The following is a 20,042-nucleotide window of genomic DNA, read 5'->3' on the forward strand; positions in this document are numbered from 1 at the left end:
CGGACATACTGTCCGCATGTCTGAAAGGGGCATTAGGCTGCATTCACACTTCAGCGTTTTGAATCGCAGGCAGATTTGATGCAATTCTTCCCACGATTTGAAAGTGGCGATGAGTAAATGACCAACTGCGGGACTAGCATTTGAGATGCCATTTATTTGAATGACACCAAAAAACGTGGTATGGGTCTGCCGTGATTGTCGCACAATAATTTGTTCCGCAATCGCGACAACCCACACCACAGGAGGCATGTCTCCCCAAAAAAAAGTTCAGGAGCTACTTTTTGGTGACATGCTTCCTGCATTGGGGGTTGCCGCGATTGCAGCGTGATTTATGGCATGACAAGCAAAGACTTGGGGGGGCACACCCTAAAAAATGCATTGATGGTGCATCCATAAGACCATATGAATAGAACAAAAGATTACAGCGCACACATACAAAAATCACATTTAACGCCTGCAAGGCTATATAAAACACCTGAACATATTAAAAAATCTGGCGATTTGGTCACACCATATGGCGCGACAATTGCGGCAGACCCGCACTGCGATTTTAGGTGTCATTCAAATGAATGGAATCTCAAATGTGAGTCCCGCGATTTGTCATTCATACATTGGTGCTTTCAAAATCGCGAGCAGAAACTTGGCAAATCTGCCCACAATTCAAAACGCTGACATGTGAATGCAGCCTTGGAGATTACTTGTCCTACATTTATATTTCTGTCTCTGTTTTCTGAAACCTTAAATAGGAAAAAGAGTGGGCAGCACAGAATGTTTACATTTCCTATATTAAATCTAATAGAATGCTTTTGTTTAAAAATAAATAAATAAATAATAATAATAATAAAAAAATAAAATAAGCTCTTTTTGTGTTTCTCAATTTCTGATGAGTATATCTCATTGAGTTTCCATTACTTGGACACTGTTATATGGAATGATACAACACACAATTGGTTACTATAAAAATGGTCTAAGAGCCTGTTGCTTTGGGACGTGCCAATAGGTATATATGGCTTCCATTGGCGTTTGATATCAGTTTGATATTTTTCGGAGAAATTTTTTAGAACACATTGACAGGTGCCTTTGACCCACAGTTGACCTCCTGATTTGCATTTGGCCTCCCTTTAGGTTGAATCAACCTGCTTTAGGTTCCTTTTCAAATTTCCATTGCACATGTATAGGGAGGGATTCAAACAATAGCCCATAGCTCCCAACTGTCCCTGATTTCGAGGGACTGTCCCTGATTTGGAGCAATGTCCCTCTGTCACTCTTTCTTCCTCATTTGTCCCTCATTTTGGTCTGATCTATATAGTTGTATATAAAATGCACTTTTTATCTTTCAAAAAGTTTTTTCTAGTGCAAAACATGTCATCCAATATCTAAATTGCTGCATTTGTAAATTTCAAAAGCCAATATAGGAATAGTAGTGGTAAAAAAAAAAAGGTCCTTACTCCACAGTAATCAACCTTCTCTGTCTTTTTCTATGCAGTGATAAAACATTATTAAATATATATATATATATATATATATATATATATATATATATATATATATATATATATATATATATATATATATATATATATATATATATATATATATATATATATACATTTAATATTATCATTTATTATTTATATTTAAATGTCATCATAATGACATAATTCAGTCTAATGTAATTTTATCTAAAACGTGAGAAGCTCTTTGACCCAAAATTTATTTTTTGTTATATTTGTCTTCTTATCAAAGGCAAGAACAAACCTGAAGGATCAACCATATACTCATGGCAACGTAGTCCCTGATTATGGTGAAGCACATCTGGATCTTAAACCCTTCTACTCCCGCAATAAGAGTTTCCTGAAACTCCATTCCCTGGACAAAGTCCTCCCATGTGATGGGCAGCAGGAGGTGCAGGTGGAATATATTATTAAACACACAGAGCTGAAGAATGACATTGACCACTTTGACCTTCATTATTTGGTGAGAATCTTTTTGCATTTTGACAATAATGAAAATGGTCCCAGTTATTGTAAACAGCTAAACGTAAATGAATTGTATATGTAGGAAGCATTTTACATGCTAAAAGATCTGTACACGTGGTGTTTTTGTTTTTTTTGTTTGTTTTTTTAGTCCACCCCTTCTTCTTTCTATGGACGCATAGCAGATAGAGAATGACCACCCTTGCAGCTCCGTAGGCTCTTTGTTACTGCCATTGTTGAAGTGAATATCACAACACTGGTGAAGCTCACCCTGAAATTTCTCTTTCCTGTATGCCCACCATTGCCTTTGATAATACCCCACAAAAAAAAGAAAATCACAATGCAACTTGCTGCAGGTGAGAGGAAGAATTTATTTTATTCTTCTCTCCCCAACTTTATAGAAAGTCACCAGGTGACAGGCAGCAACAAGAGGCTGATCTGTATATGAATACAGACGTAAACTGCACGCGCACCAGGTTTTACATATTGATGCCAATACAGTCAGTGATATACACAGATACATATTACCAAAAGTATTGGGACATCTGCCTTTACACGCACATGAAATTTAATGGCTTTCCAGTCTTAGTCCATAGGGTTCAATATTGAGTTGGCCCACCCTTTGCAGCTATAACAGCTTCAACTCTTCTGGGAAGGCTGTCCACAAGGTTTAGGAGTGTGTCTATGGGAATGTTTGACCATTCTCCCACAAGCGCATTTGTGAGGTCAGGCGCTGATATTGGATGAGACTAAAATGCAATAGAAAAAAAAAAAAATTGTAATTTAAAAAAAAATCATTAATAAAATGTGCCCTTTTAGAGCTGTTGGCAAAAGTGACATTTTGACGTCGCTTCTGCCCAGCAATTGTATTGAGAGGGGTGGGCCATCTTCCCCTCACTTGTCTCCATACCAAGCAGGAGACAAGACGCGATCACCTCCGCCGCTGCCGACGGCTCCGGTAAGTGGCGGAGGGCACCGGATCGCGGTGGAAGGGGGAGCCCCTCTCCTGCCACCAATAAAAGTGATCTCGCGGTGAATCTGCTGCTGAGAGCACTTTTTTTCTTGTAGCGGACCACCCGCTGAAGAAGGGAATTTCGGGGGTTATGGCAGCTAGCTGCTGTCATAATAACAAACAGCCGCTGTAAAGCTGCGGCGGGCTGTCCGTAAGTGGTTAAAGTGGTAGTAAACTCCCTTTTCTGTTTTGTGCTTACAGGTAAGCCTATACTAAGACTTACCTGTAGGCACAGTAAATATCTCAGCAAGCACCGTTTAGGAAATATTTGCATGTGTACCAGCTGGGGACGGCATGCCACCAATTACGAGAGCTTTGCCACGGCCATGACTCTCACGCATGTGCGGGAGTGATGTCATTGCAGCTGGGCCAATTAAATGGCTGGAGCCCACGAACCCAGAAAGAAGACCAGGTGAAGATAGTTTCACACCACTAGAGTCTGTCATAATGTGCTAGTATGCGGTGCATGCCAGCACATTTATGACATGAGCCTACTGGGAGACTATTTTTTTTAATGCGGCTTGCTACCACTTTAATTCATTGTGAGCAGCAAAAGTAAGTATGGGCAATCAGCTGGTTTATACCTGAAAGGCCAAAGTGAGTATAACAGACTGTTTTTTAGAAGGTTTTGAATATGGATTCTCATTAACCAGGACATGAGAAGACATTGAAAATGGGTGTGCCAAACCGATGCTCCATGCTGAGATAATAATTGTTTTACCTGTGCTACCAGAATATGAGATTACCCAGCAAAAAAATACACTGTTGGATGGGAACTGAGGACAGGATTGAGAAACACTGTTGTAAAAAATATTCCAATCCCTTCCTAAAGCCTCATACACACGATCGGATTTTCCAACGGGAAAGGTGTGATGACAGGCTGTTGGCGGAAAATCCCACCATGTGTATGCTCCATCAGACTATTGTTGGCCAACTTGTTGGATGGCAGGTTTATACATTTTCCACTGACGAATGTCTGTTGTTGGATTTTCAGCGTGTGTGTACCCAAAGTACAAACATGCTGGGAAGTAAGGATGCACCAGAGGATGCACCAGAAGCGGTTGGTCAAACTAGTGTTCGTAATGGAGCATTAACATTCGTGATGCTGCAAATTATGAGATCTCAAAATGCAGCGCACAATTCTCTTCTTCTTTAATGGGATAATAATGAAGCTGCTTTGCTGGTGATACTGATGGAGTTTTGCCAAACCTATTTTACAAAGGCTTTTATTTTCTACTGATATCTAGAATAATATTATTATGCTTGTTTTTTTTTGGGCAAGTTACCACAACACCATTATCCCGTAGTTTTTAAGATCAAAAATACAACTATGTTGGTGTCCCTTGTTAATTTTACATTGTATTTTTTTATAATGTAACTGCAGTAAAACACATAGCCAAGTATTATTCTCCACAATTTTTTTATTGTGCATTAAAAAAAGATAACAAATACAATTAGACATGCTATCTGCCAATAGAACTTAACCAAAAAGTGCATTCTATGCATCCAAAAATATAAAAAATATACAAAATCAAATCATTACTCAATCAAAAAATAAAATAAAAGCCTCATGCATGTGTCCAGCTTCTTAATATAGGGGGTTAACAATGCCAAGAGTTGGTGAAAGCAGGTGTCCGTCATCCAGATAAATTCCGAAAATCATCTGGATTATTCTCCTGGAGCTCCCGCAGCAAAGGCATATGATATAATTGGTCAAGATTAATAACGCAATCAATTATTGGTACAAGAAATCCTCCTCCTCCTGTTCCTGGACTGGACTTGGGTCAAAACAATAGCTCCAAGGCCAATAATAAATAACACGTTATCTCCTCTGATTCCGTAGCATGTCTGGTTGATGAACGGCTGTTCAGAAACTAACTGAAAAGCGCAAAATGAAAAGCGCGAATCAACACTCACTAAATCTCTACTAACATGAAATTAGCAGAAGGAGCCCAAAATGTGGTGTCTGACAATTGAACTTTCTCTTTATCAGCTCGTAGTACGTCACTACGATCGTGTTTGTTGGCCGACAATTGTGTGCTGTCTGTATGCAATACAAGTTTGGGGCCAATGCCCTTTGGACAAAAGTCTGCGGAAAATCCAATCATGTGTACGAGGCTTTAGCCTGATTTTCTTCTAGTTGCAATGGGCATCACATTTAATGATTGGTAAACTGCAATATATTACATTTTTGGTTTTGGGTTTAATACTGCTTCAATTACACAACAACCTATTTTTTTTTTCCCTATTATTTTAAAAGGTGACGTTTAAAGGGTCGGTACAAGATTATGGATCTTTAGAAATAGGCACCGAAAATAAAAATGAAGGTAAGATAAGTTCATGCTTGTATCTTATATTAAGCTTATTAAAAAGTGTCCTGCCCTCATGAAAAATAACTGTTTTACACCTTTGGAAAGCAGCACCTGTGTTGTAAGGTAAGTATATTCATAACTTTTTTTACAGGTGAACCACTAGTTAAGAAGTGGACCTTATGCCGCATACACATGGCTGGATTTTCAATGAAAACAGTCTGATGGGAGCTTTTCATTGGATTTTCTGACTGTGTGTATGTCCATCTGTCTTTTTATGTCTACATTTCCGACGGTCTTTAGATTGAGAGCCTGTTCTTAATTTTTCAGACGGAAAACCTTTCTATCAGATTTTTCAATCGCGTGTATGCAATTCCAACATGCAAAATTCCGAAGCATGCTCAGAAACAATTCGACGCATGCCCGGAAGCATTAAACTTCCCTTTTATAGTGCTGTCGAACGTGTTGTATGTCGCGGTGTTATTGACCTTCAGAATTTGGTGTGACCGTGTGTAGGAAAGACAGTTTGAGCGAAATTCCATCAGAATTTTGACGGAAAAACCATCAGAGCTTTTTCCAATGAGAATTATGATCCTGTGTATGCGCCATTACATTCTGATTCAAGGATCTTTAGTGTCAGTACACTTACAGTGCTGTACAGTTTTTACAAACAAATATGTGAAAAGTGTGACATGCATTTGTATTCAGTCCCTTTTGTTATAATATTCCTAAATCTAGTGGAACCAGAAAACTAACACTGCACGTCACCCTGAACACACCATCCCCACTGTGAAACATGGTGGTCATCTTGCTGTGGGGATGCTTTTCTTTAGCAGGGACAGGGAAGCTGGTCAGAGTCGATGGGAAGATGGATGGAGCCAAATACAGGGCAATATTAGAAGAAAACCTGTTAGCCCTTGTACACACGGTCAGAGAATCCGTCAGAATGTGTCCTATTGGACCGTGTCCTATCCTATGGGTCCTATCGGACCGTGTTGTCGGATAATCCGACTGTGTGTGGTATGCATCGGACTGATTCCGTCGGAATATCCGTCGGACCCAATTTTCCAACATGTTGGAAATATTTTCTGACCAACTGGTTCGATCGGACATACTCCGATCATGTGTAGAGAATTTTGATCGGACCAAGTGCCACACATGCTCAGATCAAATTCCTACATCAAAGCTATTGGCTACTAGTCCCATCGTAACGAAATTACGTCATCACGTTCTGAATGATCAGATTTTTCGACAACTTAGTCCGACCGTGTGTATGCAACAGTTTCGGACAAGATCCGACAGGCAAAATCCGACGGACAAAATCCGACGGATTTGGTTGGTAGAATGTCTGACCGTGTGTACAGGGGCTAAGAGTCCAGAAAAGACTTGAGACTGGGGCGGAGGTTCACAGCAGGACAGGACAACGAACCTAAACATACAGCCAGAGCTACAATGGAATGGCTTATATCAAAGCCTATTCATGTGTTAGGATGGCCCAGTCAAAGTCCAGACCTAAATCTAATTGAGAATCTGTGGCAAGACTTGAAAATTGCTGTTCACAGACGCTCTCCATCCAATCTGACCGAGCTGGAAATATTTTGCAAAGAAGAATGGGTAAAAATGTCCCTCTCTAGATGTGCAGAGCTGGTAGAGACATCCCCAAAAAGACTTGCAGCTGTAATTGCAGTGAAAGGCGGTTCTACAAAGTATTGACTCCGGGGGGTGCCATACAAATGCCGCCCCCACACTTTTCACATATTTATTTAAAAAAAATATTGAAAACCATTTATCATTTTCCTTCCACTTCTTATGTGCCACTTTGTATTGGTCTATTACATTTATATTTTTGGTTGTAACATGACAAAATGTGGAGAATTTCAAGGGGTATGAATACTTTTTCAAGTCACTGTATTTCATAGTTTGCCCCATCCTCAGCCCCTCTCCAAGTTTTATACATTGTTGTGCCTGATCCAGTGTGATATTGTCTTCACTGAGGCCATACAGCATCTTGTCAACCTCTTCCAAGTCACAGAAATTTACACAACCAATATCTAGCTGGGTCAAGGACAAGTGAGTATAAGACTCCCTAATAATTTTCCCCTTAATTAAAAAATTATATATGCTTTACCAAATGACAAATGTGCAAATGATAAACCTTGTTTGATCAGTATTCCTCTCTGTGTGCTCTTCTTCTCCTGTAGATCTTCATGGCAAGGCCACACTGAAGCTTCCTTTAAGTGCAGGGACATCTTCAACTTTCCGGGCACTTGTGTATACTATATTACCAGATGGAGATATTTTGGCTGATTCAGCAAAATATAGAATACAGCAATGCCTTCAGAATAAAGTGAGTAGTCTAAGCATTTAGCATACTCTGTATTCATAGCAAGACTTAAAACAAAGCCTAACTACAGCCAAAATTTTTATGTTTTAAATAGATTTTAGAACCCTTTAAAAAAAAAATAGAAATGCACTGTGTTCGGTCGCTGGACACAGTGCATTATGGGAAGCGCCATGTCAATACAATCATGAGATTGCAGACAAGGTGCTTCATTTTCAGGCTTTTGACCTGCTTTGCAGCGCAATCCAAAGCGCTGCACAGTTTCCGCCCGTAGTAATACTATGGGTGGGAGTTCTGTTGTTCAAGTTAAGAGGTTATTTCCAGAGGGAAACCCGAAGTGACTTTGACAGCACTGTGGAACGCACGGCCCGAGCGGAGCTGCCTGTAAGGTAATTAAGTGAGGCCCAGGGCTGCATTATATGGGGCACAGTGAGGCTGCATTATATGGGGCACAGTAAGGCTGCATTTTGATGGGACACAGTGAGGCTGCATTAGATACGACACAGTGAGGCTGCAATTGATGGGGCACAGTGAGGCTGCATATGATGGGCCACAGTGAGGCTGCATTTGATGGGGCAGAGTGAGGCTGCATTTGATGGGGCACAGTGAGGCTGCATTTGATGGGGCACAATGAGGCTGCATTTTTATGGGACACAGTGAGGCTGCATTAGATACGACACAGTGAGCCTGCAATTGGTGGGGCACAATGAGGCTGCATATGATGGGGCAGAGTGAGACTGCATTTGATGGGGCAGAGTGAGGCTGCATTTGATGGGGCAGAGTGAGGCTGCATTTGATGGGGCAGAGTGAGGCTGCATTTGATGGGGCAGAGTGAGGCTGCATTTGATGGGGCACAGTGAGGCTGCATTTGATGGGGCACAATGAGGCTGCATTTTTATGGGACACAGTGAGGCTGCATTAGATACGACACAGTGAGCCTGCAATTGATGGGGCACAATGAGGCTGCATATGATGGGGCAGAGTGAGACTGCATTTGATGGGGCAGAGTGAGGCTGCATTTGATGGGGCAGAGTGAGGCTGCATTTGATGGGGCAGAGTGAGGCTGCATTTGATGGGGCAGAGTGAGGCTGCATTTGATGGGGCACAGTGAGGCTGCATTTGATGGGGCACAGTGAGGCTGCATATGATGGGCCACAGTGAGGCTGCATATGATGGGCCACAGTGAGGCTGCATTTGATGGGGCAGAGTGAGACTGCATTTGATGGGGCAGAGTGAGGCTGCATTTGATGGGGCAGAGTGAGGCTGCATTTGATGGGGCAGAGTGAGGCTGCATTTGATGGGGCACAGTGAGGCTGCATTTGATGGGGCACAGTGAGGCTGCATATGATGGGCCACAGTGAGGCTGCATATGATGGGCCACAGTGAGGCTGCATTTGATGGGGCAGGGTGAGGCTGCATTTGATGGGGCACAGTGAGGCTGCATTTTGATGGGACACAGTGAGGCTGCATTAGATACGACACAGTGAGGCTGCAATTGATGGGGCACAATGAGGCTGCATATGATGGGACAGAGTGAGACTGCATTTGATGGGGCAGAGTGAGGCTGCATTTGATGGGGCAGAGTGAGGCTGCATTTGATGGGGCAGAGTGAGGCTGCATTTGATGGGGCACAGTGAGGCTGCATTTGATGGGGCACAATGAGGCTGCATGTGATGGGGCACAGTGAGGCTGCATTTGATGGGGCAGAGTGAGGCTGCATTTGATGGGGCAGAGTGAGGCTGCATTTGATGGGGCACAGTGAGGTTGCATTAGATGGGGCACAGTGGCTGCATAAGATGGGGCACAGTGGCTGCATAAGATGGGCACAGTGGCTGCATATGATGGGCACAGTGGCAGCATTTGATGGCATAGTGGGAGCATTTGATATGGCACAGTGGCTGCGTTTGATGGCACAGTGGCAGCAATTGATGGGCACAGTGGCTGCATTTGGCACAGTCGCCGTGTTTGATGGTACAGTGGGGGCAATTGATGGGCACAGTGGCTGCGTTGGATGAAACAGTGGCTGTGTTTGATAGGTACGGTGGCTGCGTTTGATGGGCCCAGTGAGGGTGCAATTGATGGGCGCAGTGAGGGTGCAATTGAATGGTTTTTTTCAGACTTTTTCAGTTTGTTTGCGCCCCCAAAAAGTTTGAGCACCAGCTGCCACTGGTCAATGTTATTTACTTTATGTGTCAGTGACCTAATGTTGTGCATTACTAACAGGCTCAGATCAGTCGAAATTCCTGGGTTGTTATTGGTGACCACACTTTGGTGCACATCACTTTAGCATTTTGCACTCTTTCATTGATTAAGCTGGAGTATAAACCTTGCCTACAGGCAATGCCACCTTAATAGTAGCAGGGTCTCCTGGGCAAAGTAATGCACTGGGGGGGGCATACCAGGGAGATGGTGGCCTGTGGCGCTCATGGCGCTGCGTGGTAAACAGTGGTTGTGTCGCTAAACCTGCACGGGCTACACATAGAATGCATGAAGGTAAAAAACATTCAGCCTACAAAATCACTTTAATACTCTCTACCCTCGCTACCCTTGTATCTCCTTGCCAGGTATCAGTTGGCTTCTCACCAGATGAGGTCCTCCCAGGATCAGATGTGTCTCTCCAAGTTCAGGCTGCTCCTGGCTCTCTCTGTGGTCTCAGAGTGGTGGATCAGAGTGTGGTGTTAATGAAACCAGACAAGGAGTTGACTGCAGACAAAGTGAGTGTTACATCTTCAAATTCGATAACTGTCATCTTCTTTTTGCTAGACTTTACTGCAATTTTTATTTATTTTTTTCATTTATTCATTAAATACTTATTTTTTTAAGGTTTACAATCTATTTCCATTCCGGGATGATGGAAGATATGACTATCGCATCAAAGAATATGAAGGCTCTTGTCCGTATCATCCCTTTAATTTTTATCCAGAAATGGGACCCTTCCCTCAACCAGTTAGACCCCGCTGGGGTCCACAATTGGGTGATCAGGATGTGGATGTGTACAGCTTATTTGAGGTAATAACTATAAATTGTTTAAGGAATATTACATTATTAGATATGTGCATTGCCGAAAAATGTGTTATTTTATTCGTTTACTTTTATTTACTTTTTGTTTTTCGGATCATTCGCTATGATCGATGTTCGTTATTACGAAAAAATTCTGAAAGTCAGAAAAATTTTAATTCATTATGTTCCATTCATATAGATGCGGTATTCGTTATTTCGATAATTCAGAAATTTGAAAAAATGTGACGTTCTTTAACAGACAAATTTGAATGGAAATTCCAATACCTACAATTTAATAGTTTATAATTATTATTATATTTTTTATTATTATTTATTATTAATAAATAATAATAATAATAATAATAATAACTATAATAATAATTAATAAACATAATAATTTAATGACTTCTGGACCGCCCATATACTGTGTCAGGGTGGCCCGGCTGTGTGCAGAAAATTTACCTGTTCGCACTTCCTGGTCTCAAGCGTGCGCGCGCCACCGGTGATGAGCTCCCATTGTGATTAGACACAGCGGGAGCCAATTAGTGTGTGACGGCCACCCGCGATCATTCAGGGGAATGGCAGAACAGTGGTCGGCCTATGGAAACAAAGGCAGACTGTTGTTCTGTCAGAGAGGAAGAGAGATATCTGTGATTCCTACTAATCAGGAACACCGATCTCTCTCTTCGTCTAGTGTCACCAGCCCCCACACATTTAGAAAGCACCCATTTAACCCTTTGATTGCCCTGATGTTAATCCCTTCCCTGCCAGTGTCACTAGTACAGTGACATTTGTTTTGTTTTGTTTTTTTAGTACTGATCACTGTATTGCTGTCACTGGTCCCCAAAAAGTGTCACTTAGCGTCCAATTTGTCTGCCGCAATGTTGCAGTCTCACTAAAAATCGCTGGTCGCTGCCATTACTAGTAAAAAATATTAAAAAGTCCCTAAATCTATCCCATAGTTTGTAGATGCAATAACTTTTGTGCAAACTAATCAATATACGCTAACTGGCATTCTTTTTTATTTACCAAAAATATGTAGCAGAATACAAATTGGCCTAAATTGATGAAGAAATTAGATTTTTTACATATTTTTATTGGATATGTTTTATATCAGAAAGTAAAAAAATACTGTTTGTTTTTTTTCAAAATTGTTGGTCTTTTTTTGTTTATAGAGGTGATCAAATACATCCAAAATCAATTTTATTTGACCAAGCAATTGTCAGTTAAAGTAATGCAGTGATTCATGACGGCTTCTCCTGCATCTCCTCCCTCCTCCTCCTCAGCAGCCAATAGGATCGTCGGGTGTTGGGTCTCAGGACCCGCTTCCTGATTGGCTGGGTGGAGAATCAGGTAAACAATAGCGAATATTAATTTGCTACTGTAACACAACTGGGTGGGCTCAGGGTGCAATGTTCTGCTCCCCGAGCCCACCCTTTGTTAAGCCAATTAGAGCTTCCGGCTCTAATTACATGCTTCTAAAAAAAAAAAAAAACATTGGAATCCATGAGTCCAGCACCTTGCATGTAGATTAGGGGCCGGGTACATGGACAGGCCTCTACTGATCAGCAAAGAGCTGTATCAGCAAAGAACAGTATCAACAGTGATGAATAATCCCACAGTAATTCCTTTTACAGCAAATAGTCAGTAAACGTATCAGAGTGCTCTCTGTGTATATATAGATCCAGAGGACAAACAGCTCCACAGACTGGATCAATGCAATCACCGGATAGGCCCCTCTCACTTGACCTAGCAGCCGATGAGATGCTAAACAAAGTCTCTGCCACAGACTTGTTAATTAAACTTAGTGGTTCTTGAAAGTAGATGTGCAGCAAAGTCTCTGCCACAGACTTGTTAATTGAACTTAGAGATTCTTGAGAGTTTTTAGGAAGAACTACCATACAGTACCAGATTCTTTCAGCCGACCCAGGCCACACTGTAAGGATATTGATCCGGGTTGCGTCCTCAAACTGAGTTTCCAGGCTCCTCCAGAGACACCAGCCTTGCGCTCGGTCCTCCTCTGGAAAAGTCCTCCCCTGGATCCTTCAGCTTTCCTTGGCTTCCCCCCGCAGGCGAGACAGCACAGGACCACCTCTGGATCAGTAGGCCCCAAAGCATTCCTGGGCCTACACTCTCAGTTGCAAAGCTTTGGGCCAGCCAGCCCCAAGGCGCAAGACCATGCGACACAGACCCCGGGCCAGGAGGGCCCTGGGGTTGGGATCACGGACCCCAGGAAACAAACCCAGAAAAATGGCATTGGTACCTTAAATACCCTCTCCCAGAATGCACAGCTGGGAAACCACACCCACTGAACCATTTCCAAGCAAGAGACGGTATTCAATGCATCCAGCCTGCTGCTGTTCCACACCCACTGGTGACAGCGATACCTACGGTCAAGTGGGAATCAGTGCCAACCAACTGAACTGGTACAGAAACCAGAACTTTTAGAGAAATTATTCTGACCCAAACTACAGCCTCAGACAATGAAATGGAAAAAAAAAAAAAAACAATAACATCTGCTCATCAGGAGCAGGGCGCTACATATATAAATATATTGATATGTAAATCCAAAACTAGAATAGAGGCACTCATGGTTCTTGCAGAGGAGGTAGATCAGAGCAGCAGCATTTTTTTTGTCAACGTTTCAAAGAAGCTCAGTCCACCTTTCCCGATGCGCTTGTGTCACCCTGACACGGCGCAGCTCAGATCGGAAGGAGGGCTCTGTGATTGGCCCTCCTGATCACATGACGGCCGTGTCCAATCACAGCCATCATGTGATGTAAACAAACAGCTGGTTGCTAGGCAATCGGCTCTCCTCTCCTCACACGGAAGTCTTCGCTGAGGAGAGGAGAAGAGCGGATCGCTGCAGCCGGCTGATAAGGGAGTATGAGATGTTTTTTAAAAATTTTTTACTCACTGATCACCAGTCTAGTATAAAACATACATGTCCCCAAATAATAAAAACACATGTTCCCCACATATGTCCCACTAAGATCACATGTCCCGGGGGCGTGACCGGATGTCAGGGTGAGAGGTCGCGGCGGGCTCAGACCTACCGCTCGCTCCAGAGACTAATGCTGCCAAGGTAGTGTGGAGGAGGAGGAGGGAAGGAGAAGCCGAGCGTTGAGGAGCCGAAACGAGGGGACGCTGTGAAGCTGTGACACCACGAAAGCGAGAGTAACGGTACACTCGGTTGACCGAACGGCGCAACAGTGGAGATATGTGGAGGTCGCCATAGGAAGCTCTCCCATAGAGGAACATCGATCCCCACGTAAGAAACCCTGTGAGAGAGGGACTCAAAGCGAAGGGAGGGATTGAGCGATACCCCCCCCCCCCCCCCCCGGTGGAAGAGACGTAAGACCCGAAGGTATGACTAGGAAAAGGGGGGTGGAGGAGGCGACCACACATAATGGATCACAAACATTACGTAGTTCCAAAGATAAGGCTGGCCACTCGACCGGGCTGACAGGCGTTGCTGCTGCTGCCGCCGCTTCTAAACTGGAGCGATATGCCCATACGCCTAATCAGACCCCAAACCAAACACCTAAAAAGAACGTGCAAGTCGGAGAGGGGCGGCCGCAGAGTACTGCAGCCGTGCAAACGGTCGGAAGGAAAAGCCAGGGCTTGACGACCGAAATAGACCCGACAAGTTTAAACAAAGTAATATGTGTGGCAGTCCGGTCGGACACTACGGGTGTAATGGGTGGAATATCGGAAGCACAAGCGTCCGTGAGTAATCTCTCCTTGGAGAGGGGGACTGGACGGGACACTGAGATAAGTACAGAAGGAGAAATTTGGGCAAAAGGTAAAGAACCATCACTAAAAGAAATTCTTTCTGCGGTGAATACATGTAAATTATCATTGGATGATGTATCAGACCAATTAAAGCAGATAAGAGAAGATGGGATAAATCTTAAAAATGAAGTACAGAAAACTGCGGCCCGTATATCAGATATGGAGGAGAGAGTCAGCCAGGTGGAGGATGAAGTACTCCCGTTGAAACAGGAGATGCAAATGATGAAGGGCCAGTTAAATTTGTGTATGGCTAAAATGGACAATATGGAAAATATTATACGCAGGAAAAATATCAGAGTTTTAGGTGTCCCGGAGAAAAGTGAAGGCAATAATCTTGCTGAATTTATGGAAATATGGATAAAGGATAAAGTAGGGAGTGAGAAGCTATCAAGATTTTTTGCAATTGAAAGGGCGTATAGAATTCCGTTTAGGATGGTGGAAGGAAGAAGTCATCCTAGACCCATAATCATCCAATTGCTGTCCTATAGAGATAAAGTTGTTATCCTTCAAAGAGCAAGAGAACTGCGTAACCTTGAATATAATGGGATAAAGATTTCATTGTATCCGGATTTTATCCCAGAGCTGCAAGGACAGAGAGCCAAGTTCATAGAGTGCAAAAAGAAATTGCAGAGTCTTAAAGTGAACTATGCATTGCTTTATCCGGCAAAGTTGAGGGTATCAGCATTTGGGGAAAACACATTTTTTAATAGTCCAGAAGAAGTTAAGTCGTGGTTGGAGGAAAATAAATGTCTGCTGCAACAGAGGGGAATGCTGTAATATGAAAACAGAAAGAAAATGGACATTTTTTTTTTTTTTTTCCTCCTTTTTCTTTTTTTTTTCCTGGACTAAGAGGGAATGTCCCCATATTGCTCTGTTTGTCTCCCTCCCTCTCTTCTTCCCCCCTTCCCCCTTTTTTTTTTTTTTTTTCTCTTGGCAGTAATTTGGACTATTTTTTGTTATAGAAATAAGAGTTATGGGAGTGGGTGGGTAGGGTGAGTAGGTGGGGAGGATATATCACCCTGGGAGGTAAAAACGGTCATGTTGGAAGCCCCTTAGAAGGGCCCCAAGTGGGGCATGGGAGGGTTGGGGAGGGGAAAGAAAAAAGGGATGGGGAGTATGAATGGATGAATGATAGCGAGAGAAAGGAGGTTGAAAGGATAGGAAAGGATATAGGTAGGCATGGTAAAGGATTATTAATTGCACAAAAAAAAATATATTTAAGTATAAAGTTGATGGGTGAAATTGCATTGAATACGGTGGTCAGGAAAAAGGGCACAAGAAAATGAAATTAAGAGAGGCACAAGGAAATAATATTGCTCAATTTATATAAAATGTGTGTAAAATGTGCATAAGAAATATGGTAAATATGAGATACAAAATATGTGTGGGATTAAAATCTTGGAGCACTGGGAAAAAAGAAATAAGCGAGGGGGAGAGCACGTGTGAAAACACAGAGAAAGCACGTAGAATGGAGAATAAAAGTATGATATTGTGATTTAGGTTTTAAATATGGGAGTAAGTAGTAAGGTAGGGAACTTCACTAAAAAGGTTAAAATTTGTTCTTGGAATATACGGGGGGTGAAGGAACAGCTGAAGAGACGTGCGTTATTTTCCATGGGGAATATGGGTAATTATGGGATGCTCTGTTTGCAGGAGACCCACCTGGACCGTGATACAATCAGTGTGCTAAGACACAGAAAATATAGGATACAATATCACTCTACATACACTTCCTACTCAAGGTGAGTGAGTGTCTTAATAGATCCTGGGTCGGGCCAAACCTGCAGGCAGAGCATCGTAGATGTTAAAGGGAGATATGTGTTCCTTTTTTGTGGTATAGAAGATAGAGTATGTGTGATTGCAACTGTGTATATCCCACCACCATTTAATGCAGAAATATTACATGAACTGCTGAAGTTTATAAAGGATAAGCCCGGAATCCCAGTCATAATAGCAGGGGACTTCAATATGATAATGGATCAAAAAATAGATAGGTTCCCACAGAAGGTCGGTAGTAGGGAGGGACCTAATGGGTTGTTATTTCAATTCTGTGAAGAAACGGGTTTTGTGGATATATGGAGAAGGTGGAACCCCTTAAAAAAACAGTATTCTTGTCACTCTAAGACGTACTCCACCTTGTCCAGGATCGATATGGTGCTGTGTAACGAAGAGGCGCTGGGGATGGTGGAGAAAGTGGAGTACGAGCCAAGGGGAATTTCGGACCATTCACCGGTAATGTTTTTAATGACAATAGGGAGAGGATGTAGCAGAAGGGAATGGAAGATAAACCCATTTTGGTTAGAACTAATGGATAACATGGAGGAGGTAAAAGAAAACTTAAAAGAATTTTTGAGCATAAATGTGGGATCTACATCCCTGGGAATAATGTGGGATACCTTGAAAGCCTTCTTAAGGGGGGAACTAATAAAAAAGATATCGCAGATTAAGAAGAATGGGGTAGCAAAGGAAATAGAAGCAAAAGAAAGGATAAGGAGGTCAGAAGAGAGGTATATAAGGGCCCCCTCAGAAGAAAGTTCCAAGGAATGGGAGAAAAATCAGGTAGAATATAAAAGACTTATATGGGAGAAAGAAGAGAAGAAAAGGCAGTTCCAGAGGCAGTCCTCCTTTGGCGAAGGGGAACAAGTGGGGAGGGTATTGTCAATGATTGCTAAATCAAATAGTTCGTCCCCAATAATCCCGGCGATATTGGACAGGGAGGGAGGTATGAGGAAGTCAACACCTGAAATAGTGGAAGAGTTTAGAAAATATTATGAGGAACTATATAAAGTTTCAAACTCTGAAGTAGAGGGGGAGATGCAGGAATTTTTTGGGAAAATAACATTACCCAGGCTGTCGGAGGAAGATAGGGAGGGCTTGGAAGCACCATTGACCCTGGAGGAGCTGCAAAAAGTAACAGCAGAAATGACAAATCAGAAAGCACCAGGTCCGGATGGACTGCCGATAGAGATTTATAAAAAATTTGGGGAGATACTTTTACCGGCTCTCCTACAGGTGTTCAATGGCGCTTTTATAGCGGGACAGCTGCCGCAATCAATGATGGAGGCCACAGTGGTGGTCCTAGCAAAAGAAGGGAAAAACCAATTGGAGACCGCATCATATAGACCTATATCGTTACTGTGTTCAGATGTTAAAATTTTGGCAAAAGTACTTGCAACAAGGGTAAAAAACATAATACCAAAACTAATACATCAGGACCAAACTGGGTTTATACCAGGGCGGTCCACAAATATGAATGTGAGACGCACCTATTTAAACATTCAGATTCCTTCAGAAAACAAAGGGAATAGAGCAGTTATGTCCTTAGATGCAAAAAAAGCCTTCGATAGTGTGGAGTGGCATTATTTGAGGAGGGTGTTGGCGGAATTTCAATTTGGCCCGAGATTTATGCAATGGATAAGAGTACTGTATACAGGTCCAAGGGCGAAAGTGAGAATAAATGGGGAATGTTCAGAGGGGTTCCATTTGGAGAGGGGGACAAGACAGGGGTGCCCTTTGTCGCCCCTGCTTTTCGCCCTCTCGATGGAGCCTCTGGCTATAGCCTTGAGAGAGGCGAAGGATATCCGGGGGTTTAAAAGAGGGAACGAGGAGGAAAAGGTTGCCTTGTATGCAGACGATGTATTGCTGTTATTAGGGGACACGGGGCCCTCATTGGTGGCGGCAATGACCCTGATAAAAGAATTTGGGTATTTCTCTGGACTTGAAATTAACTGGGAAAAATCTGCCCTCCTACCAGTGGATCCCCTCGATACCCCACTGCCAGTACAGGTATCCCAAATAGAAACAGTTAAACAAATGAAGTACTTGGGAGTGAATATGACGGCAGACCCAAGGCAGTATATAGCAGGGAATTTAGTTCCACTTATGTCAAAATTCAAAACGTAAAATTTGAATATGGAAGAACCTCCCCTTGTCAGTAGCCGGTAGGTGCAACTTAATTAAGATGGTGTGGATGCCTCAAATATTATATGTTATACAAAACTCACCGGTTTGGATTCCAAAATATTGGTTTAAAAAAATGGAAAGTTTGTTTAGAGAGGTGATATGGAAGAACAGTGTGGCAAGAATTAGCTTACAAGTACTACAGAGACCAAGGGAAATGGGTGGGATGGCACTACCTAATATGAGATACTACTTTCTGGCTGCCCAATTACAGTATATGAGGGGAGGTAACCTGGTGGCAGTGACAGGAAGGGGGGGTGGACCCCTGGGGAGGGATACTCCACATAATACGGTCGCGGAAGCCGTGGAAGCCGACTCATTTAGGACCAGCTGCCCCACAGTCCAACTGATGGTAAAGTGTTGGGAGGAGGTAAAAGTAATATTGGGGTATAGAGGATATACAGAATTCTCACCAATATGGGAAAATAAAAATCTAGAGGAAATTAAGAAAATGGGGAGATTAGTAGAATGGGATCGGAGCGGCATACACTTCTTAGTACAACTATATAAGGACGGGAGACTGAAAACATTTCAGGAACTAAGGGATGAATATGGGTTACCGGCTTATTACCTCCTTAATTATATACAAATTAAACATGCGTTAGAGGCACAATTTAGAAACAGGAAGTTGGAATGGAGTAAGATGCCTGCACTCAGGAGAATCATAAGCTATAATATATCGAAAGGAGGTATTTCTGAGATCTATAGGTATCTAAAGGGAACAGAACAAGAAGGGGTAATAGAGGAGGAAAAAAAGGCAAAATGGGAAAGAGAGGTGGGCCCAATATCGGTAGAACAGTGGGAAAAGGTTCTGGCATTGGGGGCGAAAGTTTCCTTATCTCCATCAAATAGTATATCTCAAATGTATTTAATCCATAGGGTATATTACACTCCTCTTAAATTGTATAGATTTGGGAGTAGACAGGATGCAGAATGCCAAAGGTGTGGGGACCGAAGAGGAGATTTAATACATATGATTTGGCGATGCCCAAGATTATATAGATATTGGGTAGGAATAATAGGGGAAATTAATAAAGTGTTTGGGTTATCACTGGAAGTAGAAGCTAAAATCTGTATAATGGGATTGATAGAAGAAGAGGAGGTACGAAGGGATATCCACACAGCAGTCATTAGATGCCTTTTTCAGGGGAGGAAATGAATTGCGTGTAAATGGCAGAGGAGGGAAGCGCCTACAGTAAAGGAATGGATGGAAAGGGTGAAAGATAACATAAAAAAGGAGGAATACATATATAGGAAAAGAGGTAATTATGGGAAGTTTGTTAAAATATGGGGAAAGTGGGGTGAGCAATGAGAAAGGGTGAGTAAGTTGCAAGAGTGATGGATGAAGGAGGGAATGAATGAGAGGTGGGGAGGGGGATGGGAGAAGGGAATGAGTAATTTGTTTAAGTTCGATGTTATTTAAAATTTTCTTTTGTATAAATTGTGAATGGAATATTATTGGCGGAGGGAATGGGAGGGGAAGAGGGTTGATAGGGGGAGGGAGGATGGGATGGGGGGATAAGGGAAATTTGTTTGTAAGGGGAATTATTGTATGTGATTACTTTGTGGCAATATTTGTAAATTTGAATATAAAGCAAATAAAATAAAAAAGTTTAAAGTTTAAAAAAAAAAAAGATCACATGTCCCAA

General features: G+C 42.4%; 1 protein-coding gene across 1 annotated transcript in view; it reads left to right on the plus strand.

Annotated features, from left to right (window-relative positions):
• LOC143930922 (alpha-2-macroglobulin-like) overlaps positions 1-20,042 on the plus strand; it is a 173,915-nt gene that overhangs the window by 63,096 nt on the left and 90,777 nt on the right. The window contains exons 12-16 of the mRNA XM_077455614.1: positions 1,747-1,977; positions 5,249-5,315; positions 7,499-7,644; positions 10,203-10,352; positions 10,462-10,647. Coding sequence (XP_077311740.1) covers positions 1,747-1,977; positions 5,249-5,315; positions 7,499-7,644; positions 10,203-10,352; positions 10,462-10,647 — 780 coding nt within the window. The remainder of the gene's footprint in view (positions 1-1,746; positions 1,978-5,248; positions 5,316-7,498; positions 7,645-10,202; positions 10,353-10,461; positions 10,648-20,042) is intronic.

The sequence above is a fragment of the Lithobates pipiens genome, unplaced genomic scaffold, assembly GCF_037356315.1.
Source record: "Lithobates pipiens isolate NorthernLeopardFrog02 unplaced genomic scaffold, aLitPip1_a1.2 Scaffold_25, whole genome shotgun sequence".
In the NCBI taxonomy this organism is placed as follows: Eukaryota; Metazoa; Chordata; class Amphibia; order Anura; family Ranidae; genus Lithobates; species Lithobates pipiens.